Here is a 27,263-nt window from a genome sequence, read left to right on the forward strand (position 1 = left end):
TTAAAGTGGCCGCATCAGGGACGTTATGAAATAGCAAATTTCATCGGTTGAATTTCAAATAGTTGGGTATCCCGAACAAATTGTACACCCAAATATCGCTCACCTACCCGAAAAATGTTGATTGTTGGTCCCCCAAAATGTGTACACTGGTTAATTCACTAGCAATTAATTGATAAATTTGGTGTCTAAACTAATTGACCTTGAAAAGTTTTATAGTCGGAACGTCCCTTTAGACAAGTAAACTATTGGACCCGAATCGTGAGCAAAAACCCCATTGTTAAAAAGGCATCGCCCACCTGCGCTCCTATCGACAGAATCGCGAAACGTTTCCACTCAAATACAAAGGAAGTGCATAAAAACTTTAGATGATTAGCTAAAGATATTAGGCCTAACGCTTATATTGCTCACATCGTATTCAATATTTGAGTGGAAATATTTTCAATATCAGACACTGTGACACTACAAGTGGTACTAATCTATAAGAAGGGTTTTGATGTTTATTTCTCCAAGTCATAATCCATACTCAAGTCAAATCAAATCAACTAAATTCAACATTTACTTTGAAGACGCACGGGCTGGTTTTCATTTATCCAAAAGGCAAAACTGCCGACGCAAAAAATCTTCGTTAAGCCTAACTCAATTCCCCCCCCCCCTTATTTCTGACACCGCTTTAAGCCATGACTATATAAAAAGTAGATTGCATTACCTCCCATTATCTCTGTACTAACAATTCCTAGCGAATTAACGAATCGATTTTATTGAAGCTCATATTATATAGAAATAAAGTGATATTTTATTATTACCATTCTCTCAATAGATGTCGCGCGTGTTGTAAATTTTCAATATCGTTTAATGTTTTCTAAATACAAAGAGACAAGGGCCGGCAAACGACCTTCTAATAAATGGACCGCGAAACGCGGCTTAGGGTTTCCAAGGGCACGCGTCTACCTAAATAGCCCCTTTTGACTATCCGCACTCGCTGGAACCGACTTTGGCTGGCAACGAGTTTTTTCCAACCTTTCTCTCAATCCCACCTTGACGTAAAACACAACAAAAGTAAATACGTTGTCTCTTTTATCCTCCGATCCGTAAACTATGGCCCACAGAGGCCGTTTATATAACGTGACTGCAGCCCTTTAAACAAATTTCGACACGTCGTGCTAAAGTAGAAACACCCGCGTAACTGCTCGAGAACTCAAGCGAACCATGCCTCTTTTTATTTGATCATAAGTTCGGGTTCTCGCTTGGCTTCCGACCCGAAGGTGCGCCACACTCCCAGAGATGTCATTATTTATATTATTGCTTCTTTCTATAGCCTTCGACACCCGTTATTATAATGCTATTTCCTCCGAACCTTGCTATGGTTTTTTTTTTTAAATACGAGTGAAGTTTCTCCCAAATATTGACCCTTAAATTAGAAAATAGCCCTAAAGATTTATCAATACTAAAGAGGTGTATTTATACTTAGGATGAATGCCTATGTTTAGCGTTTTCCCGAACCCAGTATACCCATCTCCTTCAAAGTCAATCAAATGGATAAAGTATCCAGTGGCAGAGATCCCTTGGGGGTTTTTGGACTCGAGCCCCCTCAGGGAAAAACATACGGGGGCAGAGCCCCCACTGAAATAAAATTGAAGATAAATGGCAATCAGGGAAAAATTTCTAATCTCACTGCCTTTATTTTGGACCGAGGGGCTAACCACCTCCTTAAATTCGGTACACCGATTACAGCGAGTATAGCCTTTGGTAGTGCTAAATCTGTAATCGATTACGTAATCACTTTAGTATAGTCTAATCTACGGGCTTGTACCCCTATTACGGATACTGGTCAGCCCCTCGTTTTGGTCCGAATTCAGTCTATTTACAGAAGTTATTTTGATATTGAAGTTACAAGTAACATTAAGACGAAATAAACATAAAATTGATTTCGATAGATGCGTCCACACAAAAATCGTCTCGTCGTGTACCATGGTTTATCCAATTATTTTACTTTATGGTAGATACCCTAAAATACAGTTGTAATGTATGTGGCCAAGAAAGGCTTAATGATCTAGTCATGTACATAGAGAATTTCCTGAAGAAATCTCCTCGAATTTTGAATTCATTGACGGTCGAGATATTAGCAAGAACATTTTTTTTTAAAATAGTAATAAATATTTAGAGCTGTACATTTTCTTACTCGAGTTTTAAGTACATCAATTTTTGGATAAAAAATTATGGGCTGGGGCCCCACAGGAATTTTAACCGATCGCCGCCGCTGAAGGTAATAATAATAAATAATAATAATAAGCTAGGCTAATACCCAAGGCACCACCTTAGGCCTAAGTCCCCAAGTTATCTCATTTGTTTCCTGAAACTAACGTTTTCCGACGCGATTGAAGTACATGAGGAACTAGACCACCATGACCATGGTGCCCACGGATTAAGACATGTTAGGTGCCCATGCCCAGGCCCGTTTTGGTGCCAAACGGGAGGGAGAGTAACTCTGCTACAGTTGGGAGAGGCATGGTTCCCCAAGCCCGGTGGGCTTCTTGACTAATCCGGCCCTGCATATATGATACTATCAAAAGTATATTTTAAATCTCTTACGAATAAAAACTCTTTAATGATGTAAATTAATTAAGAAATAAATGTACGCAACAGTGGTTTAAACTTCAAGGAAAGAAGCAACCATAGTTGAACGTTACTTTTGCGTCCAAAATTAAAAAAGATGGTAACACAAGGCAGTCTAAATTTTGGAATCCTAATTATTTTTAAACCCAAATTTTTTTGTTATAGGCCTACCAATATTTTAACAGATTTGAACTTTTATAGTTTTAAAAAACTTTTTAAAATTAAAAGTTGCTAATATTAATAAATGAGTACAAACTTCCGGTTAAAAAGTTTAAAATGTCGCCATCTAGTATAAATAAAAGCCTTAAAATCGAACCTCTAATGGCGTTCCTCCAAATATTTGTCTCCGTACAAGCATTTTGCGATTCGATTAATTGTAAAAGCAAACTTACCTGCTATAGAGATGGTTCAATTGGTCTTCCGAAGCAGTTGCGGGTTAAAGAAATGACCAGTCTGACCGGGAGTGATGTTACTTGTCTTAACGTTGAAGTTAAAATGTCCTTCGCGTTCCTTAAACGTCGGTGGTTCTACCGAGAGACTGTCTGTGGCCGAGAGTACGATAAAGGTCAAGGGAAGGCTCGTCACGGTGGGCTTGACCCGTCGACCTAGAACTGGCGGTCCATTGTAGCGAAGGCGCCATGATGACCATTTTGTCGGGGCCAAGGCGTGACGGCCGACTTTTTATTCGTTGGTCCATCGATAATTGTCCTCTCTTCCTCTACTTGGCGTAAAAGAACGGACATCTCTTCAAAAGACATCTTGGGTTAATTATACGGGAGTTTTTCGTGGCGCTTGTCAAACAAGAATGGTTTCTTTTGTTCATTGAGACAAACGTAGTATTTCCGTATCAAATTTAAACAGGTGTATCGTGTCTCGGAAAACTCCCATAGTTTACTTTGTAAACTAACAAATTCGAGGTATATCAGCTAACGTCTTTTTACAGACTGTAATTATAAGACTTGGATATCTTGTTACGGTGAGTATTTAACCGTTGTTGGTGAGATAAAGTTGTTGTCGCGCTTCTGCTAGGACAATTTAAAGGTAGCGTGTCAATTAGTATTATCAAAAGTATATATCTTATGAAATAAGTATTCTGCATCCTATAGATATTCACGAGCAATTTAGACGAGATGGATGTGTGGTCGGATAGGGGACTAGGATAATACGTTAGCCTAACACTATAACAATTATGACGTCACGAGAATACTGATCGACTATACTGCCACTATTATTCGCTTGAAACATTGGAAGAGAAAAATATACGTCATTATAGCCTAAGTAATATAATAAACGTAAGTAAGCCGTTTTCGTGTTTAGTTTCTGGCAAAATACACGGACAAAGTTACTAATTCATTCTAATAGTTTCTTTTAAGGATTCCCTCCATAAGTAGCACATTTAGTAGTCCCGATTGAATAAATTCACCAAAGTAAGCCTTAGTTTTCATTTTGAAAGCGTTTTAAATATCACGAAGCCTTGGCTTCGATCGGGCAGAGGAATTTCTATAATTGGATGTAGTAAAATAATTCGTTAAGCAAGTGTGAAATTTATTCGGTTATTTTTTATTTCAGTGACTTTGTAAAAAATTAAAATATCCCTACGCAGCGTAATTTTTATATTTTATTTCATCAGTCTGTTAGACCACGGCCAACTTTGATCTCTCGCGCTACAGCGGCCATCTCATTCGTTGACGTTTCTGTGTTAACCTATGAGCAAAAGATGTGTATGACGTCAGCGCCCCTAGCGGATTATTATTTTTAGAATAGCTTTTACATTGACGCCAATATAAAAACCGAGCGTGGCGCTGACCTCCTACACATTATAGTACAGTTTATAGGGGAAAATCCTTGCTCGCGGAATTTCGACAAATGTGTTGGCCGCTGTAGCGCGAACAGCGCGTGATCAAAGTTGGCCGTGGTTAGACCAACTTGACCAAGTAACATTTGAATGACCTAGATCGATACTTTATTCGTAAGTCGCAGTGTCTTCGTGAAATATTTCCTGTTGGTCAAAACGAGTTGCAAACCAAGTTGTTATGTGCGAATGGATAATTGAATTCCATTAACTTCCGCATTAGTTAAAATAATAATTCTGGTCGTAAGAAAACCATTATTTCTGAAGAGAGAGTTATACTTGTTATGAGATAAACTAGAAAGAAGTGAACCTCGTTTGCTCAAACCCACTGTCTTGTCGAGTTTGCTAAAACGAGAAGCTACAACTTGAAATTCGGGTTGAAATTTTCAAATGATTCTGTGGTCCTTTAAACGCTTTTTTGACTTTGTTTTGAAGACCGAGGCTTAGTTCCAAATACTTAAATTTTATAAATTTCACGCAGATCCTTTTCTTTGAACAAAGTTAAAGAATGATATGAATAAAAAATACCTTTATTAATGTAAATTGACAGAATTTCGAAGTAGTAATGGTATTTTTACAAGAATTACGAGTAATTTTCTTTTGTGGAGTGTGTGAACGAAAATGCAACGAGTTTTGCGTACTCGAATCTAAAATTGCGCTCAGCAACAAAATTGGGCACAAATGTTGGCTCGTGCGAATAAGCCTTAAGAAACATAGATTTAATTACATTCTTCTTACGACCTACGACAATTTTTTCTTGTCAATTTTTTTCTTAAACACGTGTTACTGTGTCACTTTTGCCAACTCACTTTGGCCATTGAACGCGGTGGTATATTTTTTATAAATTTCATTTTTGACGGTAATTTTTCATTGGAAATGTCAAGAAAAATTACGCGTAACACAACGTGGGTTTATTTTCTTTTTAATTTAATTTTTTTATCTCCAACTCCGGAGCCACAAAAATAAATCATAATTTTTCATCTCGGGTAAATTTTGACCAAACCCCAAAACAAATGAATATTAAAAAGTCAAAACAATTATTGTTTTAAGCAAACGAACGTAAAAGAGTTTTGTACAGTCGGCTCGCATTTATAATTTCAGCTCATTATTCGAATCCTTGAGGATGGGCATTTTTCTTGGAAAATTGATTGTTTAATTCTTTGGACAATAATGAAAAGTTTAGAACAATGAATTACGCAAAACTCTAGAGTCGCTCATTATTTCGGTAGACGCGAACTTGAGTGTGGCAAAAACGCGACAAAAATAGCATTGTGTCAGCGAGACAAACGATGTTTCTATTATAATCTGACCTTAATTGTAATTTTTCTCTTCAGTTTAACCCCTTTTCTTAAAGAGATTGAACTTGGAGATGTTTTCAAAAGCGGCTTTCTTAAAAAGGCAAGAAGTACCCTTTTGTGTTCGATTCAATTTACTTTTGAATGAGCCCGCTGTTTGGCGAAAAAGATGTTTCATTTGGGGGGCCCAATACGTTTTTTGGCGATTTTGGAGGGTCTAGTTGAGTGTTAGTATGTGTCTGTCTTTTGTAGCACAATTTGCCTCTTACCAAAACGACCCTTATTAGAAATATGTAATGTAACAGCTTCGAAATATTTTGTCTTGGGTCAATAACTAACGCTAGATTTGGGCAAAATGGTAGAAATTTTAGCAATACATCTATTGAAATACTTTTCTTTTTTGTAAAGGTTTTTGATGTAATTCCGTAACATTCTTTTTGAAAAACATAAATTAAAACATTTATGCGTAGATAGGCACCTTTAAAATATTTGGTTTGGTACAAAATAGATAAAACATTTTGGCTAAGATCAAAGTGTAGTATCTTTTCGCATTACTAAAATAGGTGATTTCGTATTTTTTAATTCAGATTAATAATAAGCTTCTTCGTCGTTTGGCTTAGATGAAAGTGTAGTACCTTTTCGTATCAAAGGTTTAAGGGGTTTTCCCCCGAGTTCTTCGGTTTCCCTTCCATAAAAACTTGTCGAGGTTAACGGTAACAGTTAGTGTAGGGAGCTGTTGGCTCGCGTGGCATGGAGGGCTGGCCACCACCCTCCTTCGCATTGTAACCCGGCCACCGGGATTAATGGCTTTAAAAGTCGCTTGATGACTTAGGCCTAAGGTGGTGCCTTGGGTATTAGCCTAGCTGATGATTATTGATTTTATCAAAAAATAGATGAATTTTTAAAAATGTTATTTAAAATTAAATAATAAGCTTCTTCTTCGTTTGGCTAATTTCAGAGTGTAGTATTTTTGTCATCAACACGTGTCATACTTATTCCGTTAGTTATGATTACAGTGACTTTGTAAGTCGTTTACACGAGAAAAAGAAGTTCATTTTAATTATGTAAATATCCCTACGCAGTGTAATTTGCACAATTTACATCGTGAGAAGATCAAAGTGTAGTATTTTTCGTCATCAACTGTGAAACGTATCTCGGCACGTGCATCAGAAATTAATTAGATCGGTCAATACGATCCATATTCACTCGGCCCAACTAAATCATAGTTTAACCAGCAGTTTTTGCTTTTAGCATACTAATTTTGTCGTAGGCGGAACAATGTTTTTCGATTTTTCAGGATGAGTGAATTTGAAATATTGCGGCTTTCCTCGCGTATGGCGGTAAATGGGGCTTTCTCATTCGATGTAAATAAACGTGCAGGGAAAAAATGCTCGGCGTAGCTTTTTATTAGTTAATGACCGTGTTTTTCTCGCCTGCCTTTAATTAAAAGATGGACTCGATGGTCCGTGTCCAATCGGCTGGAATCACTTTTTCCGACATCTCCGTAAATGGACCGTTTAAAACGAAGACGCCAATTGCACGGTAGGAAGATGGAGAATTTTATCCCTGTTCTGGCACAGACTTTTTCCACTTTCGCTTCAATCTCTGGCCTTGTTTAATTTTTATTTCGCGTCGTCAGGAGTACATCAAGGAGTTAGTTCAGGCATCGTACGATAGGTAGCGCCATAGTGAACTAAAATAAACGATTTACCTCGTAGATAAAAGCAAAAATACACAGGGTGTCCATTAAAAAATGTTCCACTGCAATTAATTGAAAATCTATAATATTTTCAGATCGCGTAGTCGGCGCAGGATGTCATTAGGTGAAATAAAATTCAATGACCTTGAACCATGTCTTCTAGGTCATTCAATATTTATTCAATTCAATTCAATTCAATTCTTTTATTAAATATATCTTTTAAGGTTACATGAGTTGTAGGGCTAAGTCATAATTGACTTGTAAGCCCTTTCGGTTTAGAAGGTCGGTTCCAAATTAAAAAGTGTGTGCAAGTACTTTCTAAATTATTAACAGCTAAGCGTGATATCTTGAACATTTTTACTTAATGACCTTGGTATTTTTTTATTTTCTTGGCTTCCTATTGGTACATTCACATCGGTAGATTTTGAATTATTAGATGTGGAGTATTTATTAATGGACACCCTGTATATAACTATTGAAAATAGCATTTACCCAATTCCTGCCGGAGCTCCGAAAAAAATTAGCTCCATAGTTACCATGGTAACCAACTATAGATAAGACCATGGCCATGATAGGATTATGGCAGCGACCTATGGAGGCCGATTTTCGGAGGTCACGTGTCGGAAGTGGGTAAACGCTTCGTTACAAAAAAATCAGAATTCAAATCTATGGTACGGAGTTCTATATTACCTTTGAAATAACTAAATATCTTTACCATTTTTCTACTTTTTACACACAATCCTTAGGGATTTGTGTGTATTAAGATCACCTACTGTGTAGCCGCCGCCGCCGCCGCTGCCGTACACACGATTGCTCGCGGTACGTTAGTGGTACAAAGGCGATTGATATATCAATCGATAGGCACTATTATAGCCTCGACGGGATTTTCGACATTTTGGGATCGGAGCCCGAGAAGTTGGGCAAATGCCCAATTTACTATTTTTTGTGGTTTCGCTTTGTGTGGTTGATATTTTATTTAAAATTAAGTCCGATAACGTTAAAAAAAATATTTTTGGTAAGGTTAGGATTCAGCGGATATACAACTTCAGTTATATCAGTAAATATTAAATTTAAGTATAGTTTCCTGGTTAATTTACGGGACCCCAATTTTCGCGGTTTTATATTTTCGCCTAAAAGTCTACATAACGTTCTTTAATTTAAGTCCGATTTTCATGAGAGTTATATTTTTGAATAGCTGTGGTTTCCCTTAAGCCTAGATTTGCAATTAAGTTGCTTAATTTTAATTCTAAGTGAGGTTTTTTCGACAGCGTATGCGGACCCCCGCAACTTCTGACATGGTAAATCCGCGTGTCTATAGAGTTCTAAACGCCAGTTTCCCTCTCGCATTTTTCAAGGCCGTTCGCGCCGAGATTTCAACGTGTTCCCAGAAGTAACAATAAGTGTGACCCCCAACGTTTTACGCACGTTTAACGCCCTTTTTACGCACGTCGTACGACAGGAAGTAGGTAAGTAAGATTTGATCAAAAATCACCAGTTTTGTTACTTCTAGGCCTATTCCAGCTTAGGTTGTAGCCGCGTTGGAAAAAGTTAATTTTAAGTGAGTTAATTAGCCATTTCGCGTCATACCTGAATTCTTTACGCGCTGAAGCTATATTCGCATTCCATTGAAAGCCTGCCTGCAATAACAATAACGTATGAACAGGCGCGTAAAAAATAAGTGTGACCCTAAATATTTGTTATGCCCAGAAGTTAAGCATAAGTGTGCCACTAAATATTTTTTTGACCAGCTGCCGTACACACGATTGCTCGCGGTACGTTAGTGGTACAAAGGTCTCGACGGGATTTTCGTAATTTTTGGGGTCGGAGCCAGAGAAGTGGGGCATTTGCCCCCTTTGGTGTTTTTGGTCGATTGTCATATTTGAATTTCGTGCCAATTGATACAGGTGTCATCTAACTCGTTCGCGTTTCGCTACCTTATTTCCAAAACCAGGTAACTCGAAAAACTTGGTTTTTATAAAAATTAATTTAAATGAACGTGTTCGCGTTTCGCCACCTTATTTCCAAAACCAGGTAACTCGAAAAACTTGGTTTTTATAAAAATAAATTTAAATGAACGTGTTCGCGTTTCGCCACCTTATTTCCAGAACCAGGTAACTCGAAAAACTTGGACCTTATTTCCAAAACCAGGTAACTCCAAAAACTTGGTTTTTATAAAAATTAATTTAAATGAACGTGTTCGCGTTTCGCCACCTTATTTCCAAAACCAGGTAACTCGGAAAACTTGGTTTTTATAAAAATTAATTTAAATTAACGTGTTCGCGTTTCGCCACCTTATTTCCAAAACCAGTTAACTCGAAACGCTTGGTTTTTATACAAATTAATTTAAATGAACGTGTTCGCGTTCCGCCACCTTATTTCCCAAAACAGGTAACTCGAAACGCTTGGTTTTTATACAAATTAATTTAAATGAACGTGTTCGCGTTCCGCCACCTTATTTCCAAAACCAGGTAACTCGAATAATTTTTTCCGATAATATTCCTCTTGGGTTTATTAAGTTAATACATCAGTGGGATTGTGTGTACTCAAATGTCCGTGACATCTTGTTACATCGTAAACTTGAGCCGTGATGGCGGGAAAATCGTTAACATTGAATGTAGGGACCTTCGAAGGTGCATGTTTCAATTTTACGTCCTAGAGAGATATATTAAAAACTTTTACTTATTTACTTAAAAATTAAATAAGGGTTAATTTCATGTTTTCCGTCATCACTATTTCTTCAATAACTTTACAACCACAGATCTCATTTGAAAAGTGAAACCAGATTTGGTTTCCGAATATTATGACGCTTCGAACAAGCGTAGACACGACGAATTATATTTATTTTTCATGACGTCGTTTTGGAGGGGTTTGGCTATTTCCGACTTTGCTCGTGCCCTAATCATGGTAGGGCATTAATTTTCACTGCATATTAGTTTCGTGAGGGTGTTCTTTCATAGAAGCTATCATTCGGCTCTCTACCTAAAATAGAAACAAAATGGCTGCCAAGAGAAAAGGGCCAGAAACTTTTGATCGGGACTGTACACTACTACATGCTTACACAAGTGTTAAATTGAACTATACATTTCCCGGTTCAGGAAATGGAATAAATTAGAAAATTGCACCGATAACTCCCATAAACTGTTGATATCATTTTAAAATTATAGTTTACATTTTCTCCTAAACAACACCAAGTTTCCAAAATTTATAAATTGGATTTATCAATAATAAATTGTTTCTGGCGAAATGAATAATTTTCCCTGTAATTCTTTTAACTCTTTAGCGAATTACCATGCACCAGAAACAAAACTGTTAAAAAAGCAAAAAAAAACCGACCAGAGCGCTTTCTTATTTATTCCTTAAATCTAAAAATTACACGCTTAATTTTCGACGATAATTTAAAAGAGGCAGTTCAAGGTTTTTAAAGCGTATATTATGATGATTATTTTACTCTTGTAGATGTTTAAACAGGATGAGCAGGTGCCGGGAAAAAACTATTCGTGTCCGAAACCTTTACATTTTTTTTTAAATATTATTTTCTGTATAAAAAAATAATTTCATTGTGTCTGGTTGGCGAATTAACCCTTTTTTAAGATTTACTATTTTTTTTTAAATAATATTATTCGCGTTACAGCATAAAGATAAGGATTTGAATCTCGTTGAATTTCCAACGAAATTGCCAAGAAGTAATATTTCCGAGAGGCAGGACCTGCAAGTCTCTGTTTATATAATGTTTATTGAAATAATGGTAAATTTCCACCTGTAAATAGAACGTCGTGTTTTTGTTGTTAAGCATACGTCAATAAAGCTACCTGGTTAAAAGGAATCCCTTTTTTTCATACCGTACGAGTGAAAAGTTTCCATTATTTCAACTAGCACTATACAGGATGTTTCAAAAGGTTATGCAAAAATTTTCAGGAGTTGTAGGGGGTGAGTTGAAAAGTATGCCTGTTTTTCCCCCCATTTTCCTACGATGAGTTAAAAGAGCGCCAGAGAGCTTCAAAGTGTGGCCTACTAGCCCCTGGAAGTAGGTTGCAACAAGCGCAAAACCAAGCAGCAGGTACTTTAAATACCGTTTAAGTTTACTTTTTTACGCTGGTTACCTCGCTTTGTTTACCAAGTCCTTTTTTACCTATCAAACGAATAGTTCGTTTCCCCCTGCTGCTTGGTTTGGCGCTTGTTGCAGCCTACTTCCAGGGGCTAGTAGGCCACAGTTTGAAGCTCTCTTGGCGCTCTTTTAACTCATCGTAGGAAAATGGGGAAAAACAGGCATACATCTCAACTCACCCCCTACAACCCCTTAAAATTTTGCATAAACTTTTGAAACACCCTGTATAACCAGGCCAATTTGTTCGCCTGGGATTACGAAGTTCGGTATTAACCCTAACAGTAATATGCCGGTCCTGGAAATATTACTTCTTGGTATTTTCCTTGGAGATGTTTTATTGAAGCGTCAGACTAAATTTTCGAGCTTTGGCGCAAGGGTTACATACTTGTTTATCGTCGTTTTTCACTTCATTTTGATAATAGACTTGATACGCGTACATATTCCTCGTGCTGTTTTGCCAAGTGGGTGTTTTGAGAGAACTAGAAGGTTACGTTGCTTTTATCATACGGGGGATCCCATCATTAATAAAATGTCTGTCTAGCCTTTACGATATTAGAATCCCGGATTTTGCCGTAATGATCTATTATGATATTAAGAAACAAGTATGTCTTGAGGATGCAAAAATATTATTATCACCCAGAATGTCTGGCGAATGCACCCCAAGGGTTTAAATATCGATTTAAATATCGAACTGCAATGTTTCTATAAAATAAATTGAACAAAAAACATAAATATAAAGTGGGTGTTTTTTTTTTCGCCTGTCCGAGGACAAAAAGTTTAAACTCTTTACCCTAAAACGTTTTATTCGCCTGTTCTCGGGGTAAGATTTACTCTGTCCCGAAATTTGTTCGCTTTTTCCAAAGTTCTATGGCTACACATTTTACTTCTCCTCGAAAGGAGGCGTAGATGGGATCTAGCTTTGTCGTCTGCTTTTATAGAAAATTCGTCTGCTTAAATTTCGTTTCACGAAAACATGACGGGTTTTGAACCTCTTCACATATGACAAGCTTTTAATATCGAAAATACAATTGTTAAATGCTATTTAATAGCTTTAAAAGTTGCTTGATGACTTAGGCCTAAGGTGGTGCCTTGGGTATTAGCCTAGCTGATTATTATTATTAATAAATAAATGAGAATAATTAGCCACATATTGATGACCTCACCACCGGTCGCCATCTTAAAACAAAACTACGGCTGCTAGGGCTAATAAATAGCCTTTAACCTTTACCCTTCTTACTACAACTCGTTATTTTCGTCAAGACTGAATTGGAGTAAAATGACGTCATTGGGCTACACTTTTTAACCTGCTCAAAAATTCCAGAACAGGCTGAAAAACCACGTAATGTTTCATCTAGGAGCAACAAACACAAGGATAACGCAGCTAGCCTTTGAAAACGCTAACGCAGTGTTGTGTACAAATTTCATTGGACGAGCCTTTACGCTGAACGTTTAACGGGCGGGGGAAGATAATTTCCGAATTTTCCCCTTCCGACTGCAGCAGGCGCTAAAGCGTCTAACCAATGAAAAATGTACACAAGAAAACAGAAGACTTTTGATGGGTTGCGTTCTCCTTGTGTGGGATGCTGTTGCTCCTAGGTGGCACTACGTACTTCTTCTGGGAGAGTTTCGTTTGTCCGACTTCTCATTTGGCCGACCACAAAATACACGTTACGCCGACTGAACATTTGTCTGACTGAGAAGTCGGCCAAATGGACCGCTCATTTGTCCGACTATACATTTGAGCGACTCTCCATTTTGTCTAAAAGCTTTAAGACTTTGAACATAGTCTTCGGGCAATAAAAATCCGATTAAAATGTGGAAATATTAAAATGGTTTTATACAGTGTCACCCGGTAGTCTAAAAACGCCAAAAAACGGTTGAAATGTTAAAATAAATCACCAAAAACCTTGTATCGGGTTAGAAGCGTTTCAGACAACCCAGCCGAAATAACGCCTGGAAAAGTCGGCAATATAACAAAGTAGAATACGATGACATCATTAAGTCAAAAACACTGGTAGTCGATTTCTCCAAGGACATCCCGAAAGTGTAATTGATAGCTTCGAGCCGTTTACTTTGGAAGCTCGTTTGTCTCCGACATATTATTATTATTACGACATTTCTCTCCGCAGGAACCAGTCCGGAGGCAAATAAATCATTAATCCGTATTCTGGTAGCAGATTAATAAAGATTAAAGAGGTGGTTGCTAATAAATACAAAATAAAACTGATTTGTCGAAAGAGGGGAGACGCTGGAAATCGCCGCGAGCTGTGTGTTTTTGCAATGAAAAACGCGATTAAGAACAAACGGTACGAGAAGCCGCCCCCGATTGCGGTCATTTTCCAGTTAAGCCTAATTACTTTCTCTAATGAAATAATTACGTTTCCTCCGAGTTTCCGGATTCGGAGAGAAAGAGAAACAATAAGTGCCGGTATAGGTTTAAATTTCCGCCCTGATTTGTTCTTTAACGGCTGGTTTTCACCAAAGATAATTTAAACTCGTACCCTAGATTCGAATACTGAGAGCTTTCCCATTGACGGTTTTGTTACGAAGCGTTTACCCTTTTCCGGCACGTGACCTCAGAAAAATCGGGCTCCATTGGTTGCGGCACGGCCAACTTCGATCACGCGCTGCCTATATAGCGCGGCAGCGCGTGATCGAAGTTGGCTGTGGTTGCGGTAAGGCGCAAACCATGGAGCGAATTTTTTCTGAGTTCCGGCGGGAAGTGGGTAAACGCTCTCGGAAACGCGCGAGAGAGTGATTTCGAATCTAGGGTACGAGTTTAAATTATCTTTGTTTTCACTAAAGCAAAAACGCATCGACGCAAAAAATATTAGGCCTAACGGGGATTTTTCGCGTCGGCGCTCGCTGTCGTGGCATTTTCGCCCTAGTGAAAACCGGCCATTAAAAACGATTGATTTCTCCAACAGTCTTTTTTTAAATGGTAAATAACGTGTTTCCGTAGCCTCAGAAAACTAATTATTGATAGACAATATGTACATTTTTTGCTGTCGTAATATTGTAAAAATGTTGTTTTCCGCCGGGTCCGTTTAAAGCCAAATCTAGTTTTTGTTTAAACCGCAATTTTAGCCAGAAGGGTTGAATTTTTTTTGCGGTTCTTCGATATCCGAGATTGGCTTTCATCCGTCTTGGTAATTAGTTTTGAGCAAAGAACAAAAATTAAGAATGAGGCAGGTACGGCGCGATCTAGACGGTTAATTTACCTCATATTTTAGTTTTTTATTTCCCTCCACTTGCGTTGAAAACCAGTTATTATTTCAAGTTCATATAACTTAAAGGCTGGTTTTCACTAGGGCAAAAACGACGGCACGGCGATGTATGACGCAAAAAAAAACAACAGGCTTAACGGATATTTTTGCGCAGATGCAAAAAAAAAACAATATATTAGGCCTAAATTCTAGTTTTCGCTAATGCAAAAACGTCACGAGCGTGGATGTAAAAAAATTGCCGACTTTCGCCGTCGCGTTGTTTTTGCCATCCGCGACCGAAAACTATCGCTACGTGCCCTTTGGTTCGCCATTGAAACCTAGCAGACGCTATTAAATCATTTTAAATGTTCCTCGTCTTTATTCGTAAATTTGATTTTATAAATAATGATACTTGTATTTTAATATAATTTTTGCATCGCTGGCTTATATTTTGATAAGTTTATTTAAGAAAAAACGTTCTTATGACATTTTAATTTGTCTGTAGCAGACGCTAGATCATAGGCGCTACCTCGAAGAAACTAGCGCCGTTACGCCACCTACTAGACTCGTTTCGTTCGCGATATTAGCAACCTTTAAGTCGGTTCTCCGGCGCTGCGTTTTCGCTCTAGTGAAAACCAGTCCTTAATCATTCCGGATTGGGTTGCCTGTTTTTTTGTTTAAATCGAACCGCGAGGGGTCGCTTTCACCTTTGTCGCTCTTTAACACCTTTTCGTTAACGAGCATTTTGGCGGACCGGGCGGTGATTATTAAGTTATTTAATGGATGGGCGTTTTTTACCGTTGTTTCTTCGGCGTGTAATTTCTGTAAAGGTTTCACTGGCGCGGTGTACGGTGCCAAAGGATAAAGATGAAGAAGATAAAGTGACGTCCCACTTGCGCCTTTAAAACAAGGGCCAGGCGGAAACCCATATTCTCATCAACCTTCGGCCCACTTCGGGTCAAAAGAGACAAACGCGTTAGTGGGTGGGAAATAGTTGTGAACTTCCCACTGCAACGAAACGCTGTATGTAACCGCTCAAGCTGTGCCGCGTTAATTGAAATATTGTGTTGTACAAAGCATCCCATTTTATTCATTTTTACCATTATTATTACCGCCTTTAAACATACCGCTGGGTGCTTACAATGAATAAGGTTTTTTATAGAAATAAACCGTAGCGAACTTTAATTATTTTTATATTGAGAGAAATCGCGAGGTTAGGGCAAAATATTTTTTTTGGGTGACTGAGGGTCAGCAGTTAGCCAGTTATTGGGTTAGGATTCTTACGTAACCGTGCTGTGTAGGTTACCTTGACGTTTTTTCCGACAAAAATATGTCATTTAATGAAAGGAGTGTAAATTTCTCCCTCGGGGAAATTACACAATAAACAAGAAGACAATCGGTAGGCCAATTGCATCCTTTTCCCCAATAACGCAAATTTCCGGCTTTCCCCTGCGCGGCCATTCCAGCGTGAACGCCACCTGCCGTACCCAATTCACCGTCTTTCTTGCCAGTGATGGACATTTCTAAAGAGAACATTCTCAGCTCACAAGCGGCTCGTTCTTTTCACTGTATTTTTATAATTACTCTTGTTTCCGCTCAGATTTTATTGAATAACTAGCTCATCCCATTTATTTATTTATACGCAAATAAAGCCAAATATACTACTAATTATAGTAAATCTTGCTAATTTCCCTTAAGAAAGTGTAGGGCTCTTTTATTCATTAACTCATTCTTGCCTAGATTTCAGCTGAGAAGCTCTCTCGCTCAACTTGAGGTTTCCAGTGGCGTAGAAAAGGGCTGGGGCTACCTTTAAATTTACTAAATTTCCAACCCCTTCTCAAACCCCCTCTTAACATTCACATACTTCGACCCCCCCCCCCCCTTGATGAACTTCTGGCTACGCCACTGGAGACTAAGGAGTCTCTCGGCTATTAAATTAGGTTCCTTCCCACACGCTGAAATGTACCGCTCATTTTATTTCCAAATGCTCCAACTTGCTCTCAAATGAGTAGAGCCCGCCCAAAGTGCTCCCCTAGCTGTCTTCCCCTCCTTTCAAACCAAAGCGCCGCTCGCGGCTTTTTCTCCATTGACGCAGTGTTTACGATAGCGGCCGTTTCGGCAGCGTTTCCTTCATATTTCCCGTAATAAAACAAGTGTGGGATTCCTTTTTCAAGTGTGCATGTCTAATTTTAGCTGATGGATGACAATGGTAAGAGGTTTCATTTTTTAAACGCGTTTATTTTAGATTTAATGCCAATATATAAATTATAATTTGGTAAGATTTGATGTAAGTCCCTTTAGGCTTAGCTAATTTATTTAATATACAATCGCGTACTACACAAGTTCTTGTAGACACTGATTAAGTAGTGGTTTTTGGATTGCTTAAAACTGGTTGTTGATGCTACTTTTTAAGTATATTTAGCCCAATAGGATCTGAAATCTAGGTTTAGTTTTAGTATTTATAAAGGTTAATCGTAATCTGGTTTTGCTCCTCTTCACTTAGCGTGTGTTGAATTTAAATTTTGCATATTGGGTTATGTTCAAATATGTTTTTACATAAATAAAATAGTACCCAAAATTTTCTCTAGAATGTGATATATTCATAACTGTCATACCTAAAAGTAGCATCAGCATTTTTAATTAATAACTACTCATTTCATTTTAAGGGTTTAAACACATGCCATATTTTTGTTTTTACCTGTACAATAAGAAGTACAATTTATTACATGATATCATTCATATTATTGGTGTAGAGGTACTTTTTAATACAAGTCTATATAATTCTGAAAATGAGGTAATGAAATATGATTTCATCTTGCTGAAACTCTTTGTCACGGACTGAACTCTTATTTCATTCACTGAAGGAAAAATTGCTGTGGTTTTTTTTAAGGCTAGCGTTCTATTTTCTCAACAGACCGTATAACTAGGTCAGATCAGATTTAACAATCGAATGATTGTTTACCTTTAAGTTGGTTTCATTTTTAAAGATTTTATGCGCCGGCCTACGTATTGGGACATTGTAGCCTTCAAAATTGGTGACATGAAGTTAACCAAAGGTTCTCCCGTTTCTTTACCAGATGATTATCAATATGACGAAGAGTCAGTTCAAATTAGGCTTTCAGACTTGGAAAAAAAAGTTCAAGAGCAAGCAGATGAAATAATTTCCCTAAAATCAACCCTTTCAGATGTTTTGCGAAGACTTGCTCAAATTGAAGGCAGAGGTGAAATATTTCAAATTCTTATCTTGCATGAAATAAACTAATTAAGCCAACATTAGTATCAGTAACTTTTTTGATTTGCACCACACTATATTTATCTTTGATTAAAAAAAATTAATCCTTGAGCATTGAGCAAAATTATGTTGAAGAGGCGGAAGTTCAGTTACACTGAAATTATCATATTTTAGTCTGTACCTAAAAAAGCTTGTAATGCTTTTTTTATTGCGGCATGCATACAAAGAGGGCTAACACTTTACTCCTTTGATATTTTTGACAAATGACATTGAGGCTAAAGAGGGGGTTGTAATTAATGAAGCCTGCTCTTTCTATAAGAAGCTAATTGCCTCTCCTCCCAACACTTTTTCTTCCTCATTTTAAAGCATCCGTTGTTACCAGTCAGATGTCCACTCCCCAGTCTCCGACTAGCGTTACGGATGCTCTACGGCGTTCTCCCAGCGCTTATTCCCTGCGCTCAGGGAGTAATGGCAGCTCACCAACTTTCCCAAATGGCAATGGCATGGGGAATTTTGCAAAAACCAATTCCGTCGCCAATCATCGGCATTCTTTGACTAATAGCAATCACATCCCAGTTTTTCAAACGAGGCAAACCCACCATCAATCGACTAACTCTTTGGCCAGTAATGGTGGTGGTAAACACTCTGGATATTACAACTCTTCTTCCTCCCCTTCGCCCACACCCCCACCCTCCGCAACGCCTCCACCTTCGGCTGGTTCCCGGGGTGGCTCAAAAATGATAACTTCTCCAAACAGACAAATATCCTTATCCGTATCCAACCTGGCCAAAATGAAAAAGTTCTCTGGCAGCCAGGAAATGAATTCACACTCCAGTCCATTGAGGTAATGGAAATAATTTTTTTTAATAATTTATTCTAATTCAGCCCCCATAAAAATTTATTGTAGGAGTCTTATAGAACAGCTCATTTTTCAGACCCAGTTTTAAACATTTTTTAAAAGCTCCTATATTTTTATAACCAGGTTGAAAGTAATAGACAATTAAACCTACATAATATTTAGTGGGTTTTATAATTGTAGCTGGTTATATAATTGTTAAATTATGTAAAGTAGCGTTTAATTAACCCAGTCCCATTCACTATCCTTAACAGGTCTGTCAAAAAAGTGAGGTATGTGGTAATGTCTTTGGCAAGATGATATTAAACGCGAATAACGCGCTTATTAAATTTTGTGGAATTAATATTTCTTACTGAGATTGGAATTGTTTCAAAATAATTGTTACTAAATTTTTTTTTTAAATAATATTAGAATACCGGAAAGCTTGAGAGGGTTTTTCTTGGCACAAAACTAGTTTTTTTTCACAAATTCTTTGATGGTGTGTAGTGTGGGTGGTTTGTTTTGAGAATTAACTTTGAAGATAATGAAGAGCTGTAACGAAGCCAATCCCCTATAAGGGTATCATTCCTGTATTTTGAAAGGAATTACAGACCTGAATAACAAAAATTATAAGGGCTTAGCTAACAGTTCGGTCAAAAGGACTGCAAATAGAGAAAGAATGTGATTTTTTTTTTCACTTTAGCTTTGAATGTACATGTTAGTTAGGTAGCTTATCCACTTTATCGCAGGTGTGGGAGGTTGGTTGGGTATTTTTGCACAATATAGGTCAATAAAGATGATAAGACGGTTTTGTTTTTAAAGTACTCAGCGGCTACTATACAGGCATTGGAAAATAAGATATAACTTAGTATAAGGGAAAATTATTTCCTTTTTCGGTGTTTTAATATCTCACACTATCAGTAGTGCGGAACTCTCCCATTTCTTGGGTTAGACATTTTCATTCCAAAATAATGAATTATTTATTAACACATTTAGTGACAAGGCAATCTACTTGTTAAAAACAGTTATATGTTTCTTTGTATTGTTTTCTACAAAGCTGTATTTTGGTAATGTCATGATAAAAAATTCAAAATTATCTTAGCGCCAAATCTTGAATTAAAATTGGGGAAAAAGGTATTTTCAGCAAAAAAAAATGGTAGGAACCGAAAATTAAATCTTTATTTAAACTAAACTATCCGAAAACCCAACTTAGCTTTTAATTATTGGATCTTGAAAAATTAATTTTTTAATTGTCCCAAAAACATCTTGTGGACTAAGTTTTACCTTTTGTGTATCGATACGCCTCAATTCCGTAAACTGCTCCATAAAAAGAGGTTTAAAAAAGTTTAATTGGATAGTTGGTGCATTTCCCTGATTTTTGAAAAATGGGGTACTTTAGGCACGCTATATCTTCCTTGCTTTAGGGACTTCATTTTGAAATAGGCATATTTTAGATAACCTAGCGGGTTTTTTTTTTAAATATTTTTTGGTGAAAATATTTCTTAGAAAAAATTATTAAAGAAGTATTTGATAATTTAGGAGGCCTCCATCGGGGTCATTATTTAATATAAACGCCAGATCTGTGTCTTCACCAACTTCCCAAGTTAAACATGGGTAGGTTTTATTTATCTATTATAATAGTAGATCAATTAAATTACGTAATTTGAATACTTTTTTAGCACTAAAGATGCCCATTTGAATAATGAAGAAGGAACAATAAAAATGTATCTGCAAGGCAGGCCTGTAGTTATGCATATACCAACAGATTACCTCAATGAATACATGCTTAGAAAAGTCAACAGTGCTCCTCTACATCGGCTGAGGCTCGATTGGGTGTATCCTTTTTTCCCAAGTTTTTGTTTAAATTAGTTAATTACTTCTATGAACTTAGGCACGCTTAATTTCTAGGAAAACAGAGTTCCTTAATTAACGCAATAACAGATACGGTTATCGTGGTAGAGATTGCCGCTCTAATCTTTTTCTCTTACCCACGGGTGAAATTGTTTACTTCGTGGCGGCTGTGGTGGTTTTATACAACGTGGAAGAACAAATACAGAGGCATTACTTAGAGCATACTGATGACATTAAATGGTAATTATCTTTAATGTTAATGTGTATAATGAAAAAAGTGCAAGCCGGGAATGTATTTAATTATTATCTTGCTGTTGTATAGTTTAACCATTCATCCCAACAAACTCCTAATTGCTACAGGACAAATGGGTGGTCTCAATAGAAGAAACAATCAGGTATTTGTCAACATTCTATAACCTGTCCGTCCAATTTGGAATTGTAATGGCCGTATAAATTCTCTAGCCTCATGTAAGAGTCTGGGATTCGGTGAGCTTGCATACGTTGCACATTATTGGAATGGCAGAATTTGAAAGAGCTGCTTGTTGTATAGCGTTTTCAAAAACCGTGAGTGACTCTGCGTTTTATTTCATTTGCTTTCCTCTCTATTCTACCAGGGTAGTTGACCTTCTTTCGCGTAAAATGTATTTTTGAGCTCATACTCTTGCGATGGTGCTCCTGTTTTATGTCTGTGGAGTTTAAGATTAGTTTTAAATAGTCGTTTTGTTGAGAAAATATTTATGGTATTTAATCTTAAGTAAGGAGTTGTCTAGCTTCTGAAATAAGTTTCTTCCTTTAGGATGTGTGACTAAATGTAGCAACGGTTTCCAATTTTATTGCTCAAAAAGTATTTTTACATGCATAAGACCTTAAAATCCATATAGTAATGTAATTTAACCATAACCCAACCTATCTTAAATGTGAAAAACTAAGCCTAACCAGTACACAAATTTCTTTGACCCTGGAAAAGAAACAAGTCTGTGAAATTGGGAACTCCTGCTATATTTAGTCGCTTCTCCTTTTTTTTATGAAGTCCATTTGAAATTTATTATACAAATATTGAATTGGTTCATTAAGTTGTGATTTTTCTTAAGGATGGTGGTTCTTTATTATGCGTCGTTGATGAGTCAAATGAACATACTATTTTCATATGGGAATGGCAGAAAGGAGAATCGGGCTGTAAAATTGCCGAAACAAAAGTATTGGTTTCTATCTTCCTTCAAGTTTTCCCAAACTTAAGTTTTTTCTATAGAGTTCCTCGGAAACAGTTTTAGCTGTTGAATTTCATCCTATGGACCGTTACTCTGTTATTACTGTTGGTAAAGGTCATGTCCATTTTTGGGATTTTGAAGGTGGAACACTGGCCAAAAAACTTGGGCTATTTGAGGTTCGTTAGTTTCTTGGTTCATTAAAACTTGCCAAAATTATTCCTATTGATTCAATATTTCTGATGAAAAATAACCTAATAGAAACATGATAAACCCAAATATGTGCTATGTATGGCCTTCAGCGATTTGGGTGATCTTCTAACTGGTGATTCGAATGGCAATATTATGATATGGAATAAGGGGTCCAATCGAGTAAACCGTATCATATACAATGCTCATGATGCTGGAGTTTTCTCAATTTGCGCTATGAAGAATGGCATGTTCCTTTCTGGAGGTGGAAGAGACAGAAAAATTGTAGAATGGGATGAAATGTTTAATGCAACTGGACGAGAAGCCAAAGTGTCCGAATCAATGGGAGGGGTCAGAACCTTAATGCAAGGAAAGGGAACGATGCTCCTAATCGGAACTGTCAAGAATTGCATCCTCCAAGGCTCTCTTTCGATGGGATTCTCACCTGTAGTTCAGGGTCATACTGATGAAATTTGGGCTTTAGCCATTCATCCTACGCAAAACCAATTCCTAACAGGAGGATTCGATAGAAATATTCATTTGTGGGACTCTATGTCACATTCTGTAGTTTGGTCCAAGGAAATGATGGTAAGATGTTGTTGTGCCAACTATAATTTTGACTTAACTCATTGCTTTTGATTTTGGAATAGGACGGTGTTAGTTCAGCTGGTTTTTCTCCAGATGGAAGTATTTTAATTGTAGCTAGCAAAAGCGGAGAATGGGTTGTACTAGATGCAGCTACAAAGCAAGTCTACTCCATGCATAACGATGGAAATGAAGCCATCAGTTGTTTGAAATTCTCTCCTGGTAAAAGAAATTAATGAAGCTCATAATTTAGTTAACCTTACCAATAAATAATTGTACAATTTAAATTTTAGATGGAAAATACTTGGCAATCGGTTCTCACGATAACTTCATCTATATATTTCAAGTTACTAATGAAGCTAGGAAGTTTGATAGGATAGGAAGGTGTTGTGTAAGTCTTAAACGAATGTAGTAATTTGTGTGATTCCCAAGATTTTTTTTTAAAAACCTCTAATAACTGTTGACCATGAAGTTGACATTAGCATGCAAAAGTTTCTGGCTATTTGCTATCACAAAAATGACTTTTTCATATTTGCTAAAATTCTGGTAAAATCGGTATCTATAAGCTTCATGATTATTTGATAAAAATTGGTAAATTAAAGGTGAACCAATTAATCAGTAAAATAATGATATTGGTAACCAATACCTATCTTCTATCTGTTTGTGTTCTTCACTAGCTAAAAACAAATTTAAGATTTTTTCGTTAACAGGGGCATTCAAGCTACATCAAACATTTAGATTGGTCTGTTAACAGTACATACCTGCAAACCGAATCCGGAGATTATGAAATACTATATTGTAAGAAAGTTGGTTTGTGCCAAGTACTTTAAAAAAAAACATTTTCCCATTATAAATGTTTTAAATAATTCAGGGAATGCCTCGGTTTGCCGACAAGTAAGCAATATGTCAATAGCTAGGGACATACAGTGGCATACTCAAACTTGCACACTTGGTTTCAGCGTTTTCGGTATGAATCTTTGTATTTATTTAAGTTTGACTTGGTGCTAAGACTGATACCAATTTTGAGATTTAACTGATACCACGTAACAATTTTTTGCTGATATGACAAAACTTGGATACCAATTCTTAAGATTAAATTGAACCTAGCAGTTAGAAATGTAGCCGACTTTATATATGACAAGATTATTTATTATAATGAAAGCACCATTTATTTTTCTTCTGAGAAAATCATCTTTTAAATAGGGAAAATTGATAATGGTAGTTTAATTTATTAATTGGTTAATTAGACACGAACTGAAAAATTGGTGAAATGGCAAAATTGGTACCAATAGTTTTGAGTTTATTGTATCGAAAAAAAAATTGCAAATCATTGTTCTGATTTGTAGGAATATGGCCAGAATCAGCTGATGGTACTGACCTAAATACCTGTGATAGATCTCATACTGGCAGACTACTTATAACGGGGGATGATTTTGGTAAAGTCAACCTATACGCGTACCCAGCCTGCCAACCTAAGGTTCGTAACTTTTTCACTTTACTTCAGTTTTTTATATTTATTTTGTCATTTCAATATATTTTTTTAAATGACAGTGCCTTCACCATGCATACAGTGGTCACAGTAGCCATGTTACATCTGTGGGATTTCTTCCAGATGATACTCGGGTCATATCGACTGGAGGGAAAGATAATAGCGTACTTCAGTGGTCACTTTCTTGAATATAAAACCAATTGTACACAAATACGTTGCGTGCGCGCCCTTTTTTACTGTCTAGATCTGATTATTTTTCATTTCACACATTTTCATAGAGCCAGCTTTTGCACATTCAGTTAGGTCTATTGTTTTTGTCCGTCAAATTCCAATTTAGTGAAACAAAACAGGGTGATGTTCAAACTTAATATATTCAGAAGAAAGCCCTAATAATAAAAAGACTTGACAGCTAAGATAAGTCTAATGAAAGATATTTTTGTATAAGATTATATAAGTATCTCTTCCTCCTACCCTTTTTTTTGACAAACCTTACGTAATTATCATTGCAAAAAGATAGCTTACACTAGTCATTACCCCAAATGCATCCAAGGTTACCATATAGAAATATGCCATAACTTTTAATTTGAAAAATAAAAGGGAAACTTTCTGTAGTCAGTAATAAAATATCAGGTTGTGCATTTTTGAACATTTTGTACAAGTTTTGAAAAAAGGTTATTTTCCTTTGATTATACAGTGTAAATGCTCGACAATGTTTTTTTCAAAAATTGTTGCCTTTTTAACATGAGAAAAATGCAAATATGACGGAACTTATTTGAGATGATAAATATGCAATATACACATTTTTTTAAGGCAGTTATTTTTAAAAAGTATTTTTTAATTTACAATCTGTTTCATTCACTCTTATTCGTAGATATAACCCCAGTGTGATAGAACCAGTTATGAGAAAGAAACTGTTAAATTTTAACTTTTAAGAACTTGTACAGTAAGAAATATTGAAAGTGTGTTAATGTATAAAAGTCACGTTGATCAAGTATATTGTTGCCAAAAGTTTCATTCCAATAACATAAACCAATTCCTGTGATTTTAAATAAAGTTTCACTTTAAATTAATTTTGAACTAACTATACAACAGAAATGAACTCTTAGCATAAAAAAGGTAGAAAAAACTTTGAAATTTTTTTGAAATTTTACAAAAATTCCTCGCACCAATCTGCCAAACACTGATAACAATCCGTTGCTTGTTTACTGTTGGCACCACAAAGGTCTTTCAACCAATCAATAAACAGTTCCTTATTCTTTTTCAGGACCAGAAATTGACCAAGTACCACATACGCCTGAAAGTATAAATTTATTGACTAAACAATTGTAACAAGATAAGTATTTAGATTAAAAGAGTATGAGTAGCGTAGATCCTTCTGAAAAAAAATCAGTGATATAAATCATTCACATGCAAGTACACAACAGGAGACATTTCGTAATCTTTCAAAATAGGTGGTTTTTGTCCGTTCTCGGGCTAAAAGTGTACACATCCATTTTATTAGCCTCTTCCAATGTTATGATTTACTTTGATCCAAAAACTATTCACTTATTAGGGCTACTGCTTTTAAGCAGGAGTAGGAAGAGTTAAGTGATAAAAGTCATCCACTTATCTAGAATTTGTGCTAAAATATCCACAGACAGCCATTTTGTGAAACCCTTTTAACCCCAACTCAAATTATTTGCCACAGTATTAGAGGAAATTTCATCATACCCAAAATCTCGGAACAGGCGAAAAGAAACCACCTAATGTTGATATTCATCTTACCAAAAAGAAAGCTTGAAGAAATCTTATCTACCAAAATCACAGTTGTAAGAAAACCATATAGTTTCCAAACTTTCATAGTTAAAAAGTTGGGTCTTATTTCCAAATGTACTTTTGGTCGATATGAAATAAATCTACTTCCAAAAGTTGTTTCAATAACTTAAATAAATGCTTGTTATCACATTAATTACAGTACAACTAGGGTATTAATTGAGTAACAGAAAAACTTTATATTTAATACATTAATATTCAGATTGGTACTTAATTCTGAGAAGAATTTGATACGATAAGTATGGGGACATCAGGATGCAATAGAATTGGTTTTACACTCACTTTGTCAAATCCTTTTCCCTCTAGTCGCCTTCCTAACACTTCACCAATACCAGCTAAATCCGTAATGGCTTTATCACCCATAGGCTCAGAAACAAAATTTCGATGTTTTTGTGAAGTGGATGACATGGTTGGTTTCTTTAAACTGAAACAAAATTTTTAATAGAAATAGAAAGTCATAGTGGAAGTAACATTTAGTTCATGGTTCAATGGTAATTTTAAAAATTTGGCAACTCCACTTACCTTACAGCACAGGAAGACTTAATAATTATAAAATAAGTATTTATTACAACTTTGCAATTCTAATTAAATCTTGTAGAAGAAACAAGCACAAAAAAACTATTTTGAGTTGGCGGCAACGACTGATTCATGTCAGACACAAAGATAGCAGCAGACGATCTAATTCAAAAGGCTATTGACCAATCAGAATACAAGTTTCATTAAAAAAAGTAATTGGTAATTTCATTGAGTTGGGAATATTAATCTAGAGGTCCAATCAAAACGTCGGATTTCAGTATTTCGCGAAACAAGTTTTTAATAATAAGAATACTGTCGTCTGCTCCCATCGGCGTCCCAAATGACGAGAAAACGTTATCATTCTACCCGTGGCGCCGTCTATCTCTCAATGGTTCGTTCAAATAAGACGCGTTTTCAAGCAAAAAGATTTTTTTCTTCAAAATAATGGATGACGCCACGGGTCATATGATAACGTTTGCTCGTCATTTTAGAGCAGACGGCACATTCGTATTTTTCAAAAACTTGTTTCGCGGGGAGCAGATTTGATTGGATCTCTAGATTAATATTCCCAACTCAATGGGTAATTTGGTAGAGGCGCAATGAATTCTGCTGGTTTCTTCCACCACGGCCAACTTTGATCACGCGCTGTTCGCGCTACAGCGGCCAACACATTCGTCGAAATTCCGCGAGCAAGGATTTTCCCCCTATAAACTGTACTATAACGTGTAGGAGTTCAGCGCCACACTCGGTTTTTATATTGGCTTCAATGTAAAAGCTAT

At 36.5% G+C, this 27,263-nt stretch overlaps 2 protein-coding genes across 2 annotated transcripts; one reads left to right on the forward strand and one right to left on the reverse strand.

The window, feature by feature from the left end:
* The first annotated feature begins 16,866 nt into the window (after nucleotides 1-16,866).
* On the forward strand, nucleotides 16,867-25,294 carry LOC149940626 (echinoderm microtubule-associated protein-like 2). The gene is given in 17 exon segments (XM_090177163.1): nucleotides 16,867-16,979; nucleotides 17,758-17,991; nucleotides 18,369-18,846; nucleotides 20,377-20,451; nucleotides 20,517-20,672; nucleotides 20,779-20,928; nucleotides 21,011-21,083; nucleotides 21,085-21,252; nucleotides 21,780-21,884; nucleotides 21,938-22,072; nucleotides 22,155-22,670; nucleotides 22,733-22,889; nucleotides 22,961-23,058; nucleotides 23,378-23,465; nucleotides 23,539-23,634; nucleotides 24,014-24,144; nucleotides 24,219-25,294. Coding segments are annotated over 17 exon segments (2,799 nt in total). The 5' UTR covers nucleotides 16,867-16,966; the 3' UTR covers nucleotides 24,345-25,294.
* LOC149940627 (barrier-to-autointegration factor-like) lies at nucleotides 24,959-26,669 on the reverse strand. The gene is made up of 3 exons (XM_090177164.1): nucleotides 26,491-26,669; nucleotides 26,251-26,392; nucleotides 24,959-25,450 (listed from the first exon to the last, which is right to left on the reverse strand). Exons 2-3 carry the CDS (start codon nucleotides 26,374-26,376, stop codon nucleotides 25,304-25,306), a joined length of 273 nt encoding a protein of 90 aa, XP_090033290.1. The 5' UTR covers nucleotides 26,377-26,392; nucleotides 26,491-26,669; the 3' UTR covers nucleotides 24,959-25,303.
* Nucleotides 26,670-27,263: the final 594 nt, after the last annotated feature.

The sequence above is a fragment of the Leiobunum rupestre genome, chromosome 6 (assembly GCF_980474605.1).
Source record: "Leiobunum rupestre chromosome 6, qqLeiRupe1.1.hap1, whole genome shotgun sequence".
NCBI lineage: Eukaryota > Metazoa > Arthropoda > Arachnida > Opiliones > Sclerosomatidae > Leiobunum > Leiobunum rupestre.

Excerpts from the sequence above, each read along its gene's own strand:
- LOC149940627 (XM_090177164.1), bottom strand. The coding sequence starts at position 26,376 with ATGTCATCCACTTCACAAAAACATCGAAATTTTGTTTCTGAGCCTATG. Across the intron at positions 25,451-26,250 it reads AGGGAAAAGGATTTGACAAA|GCGTATGTGGTACTTGGTCA; the intron begins GTGAGTGTAAAA and ends TTATACTTTCAG.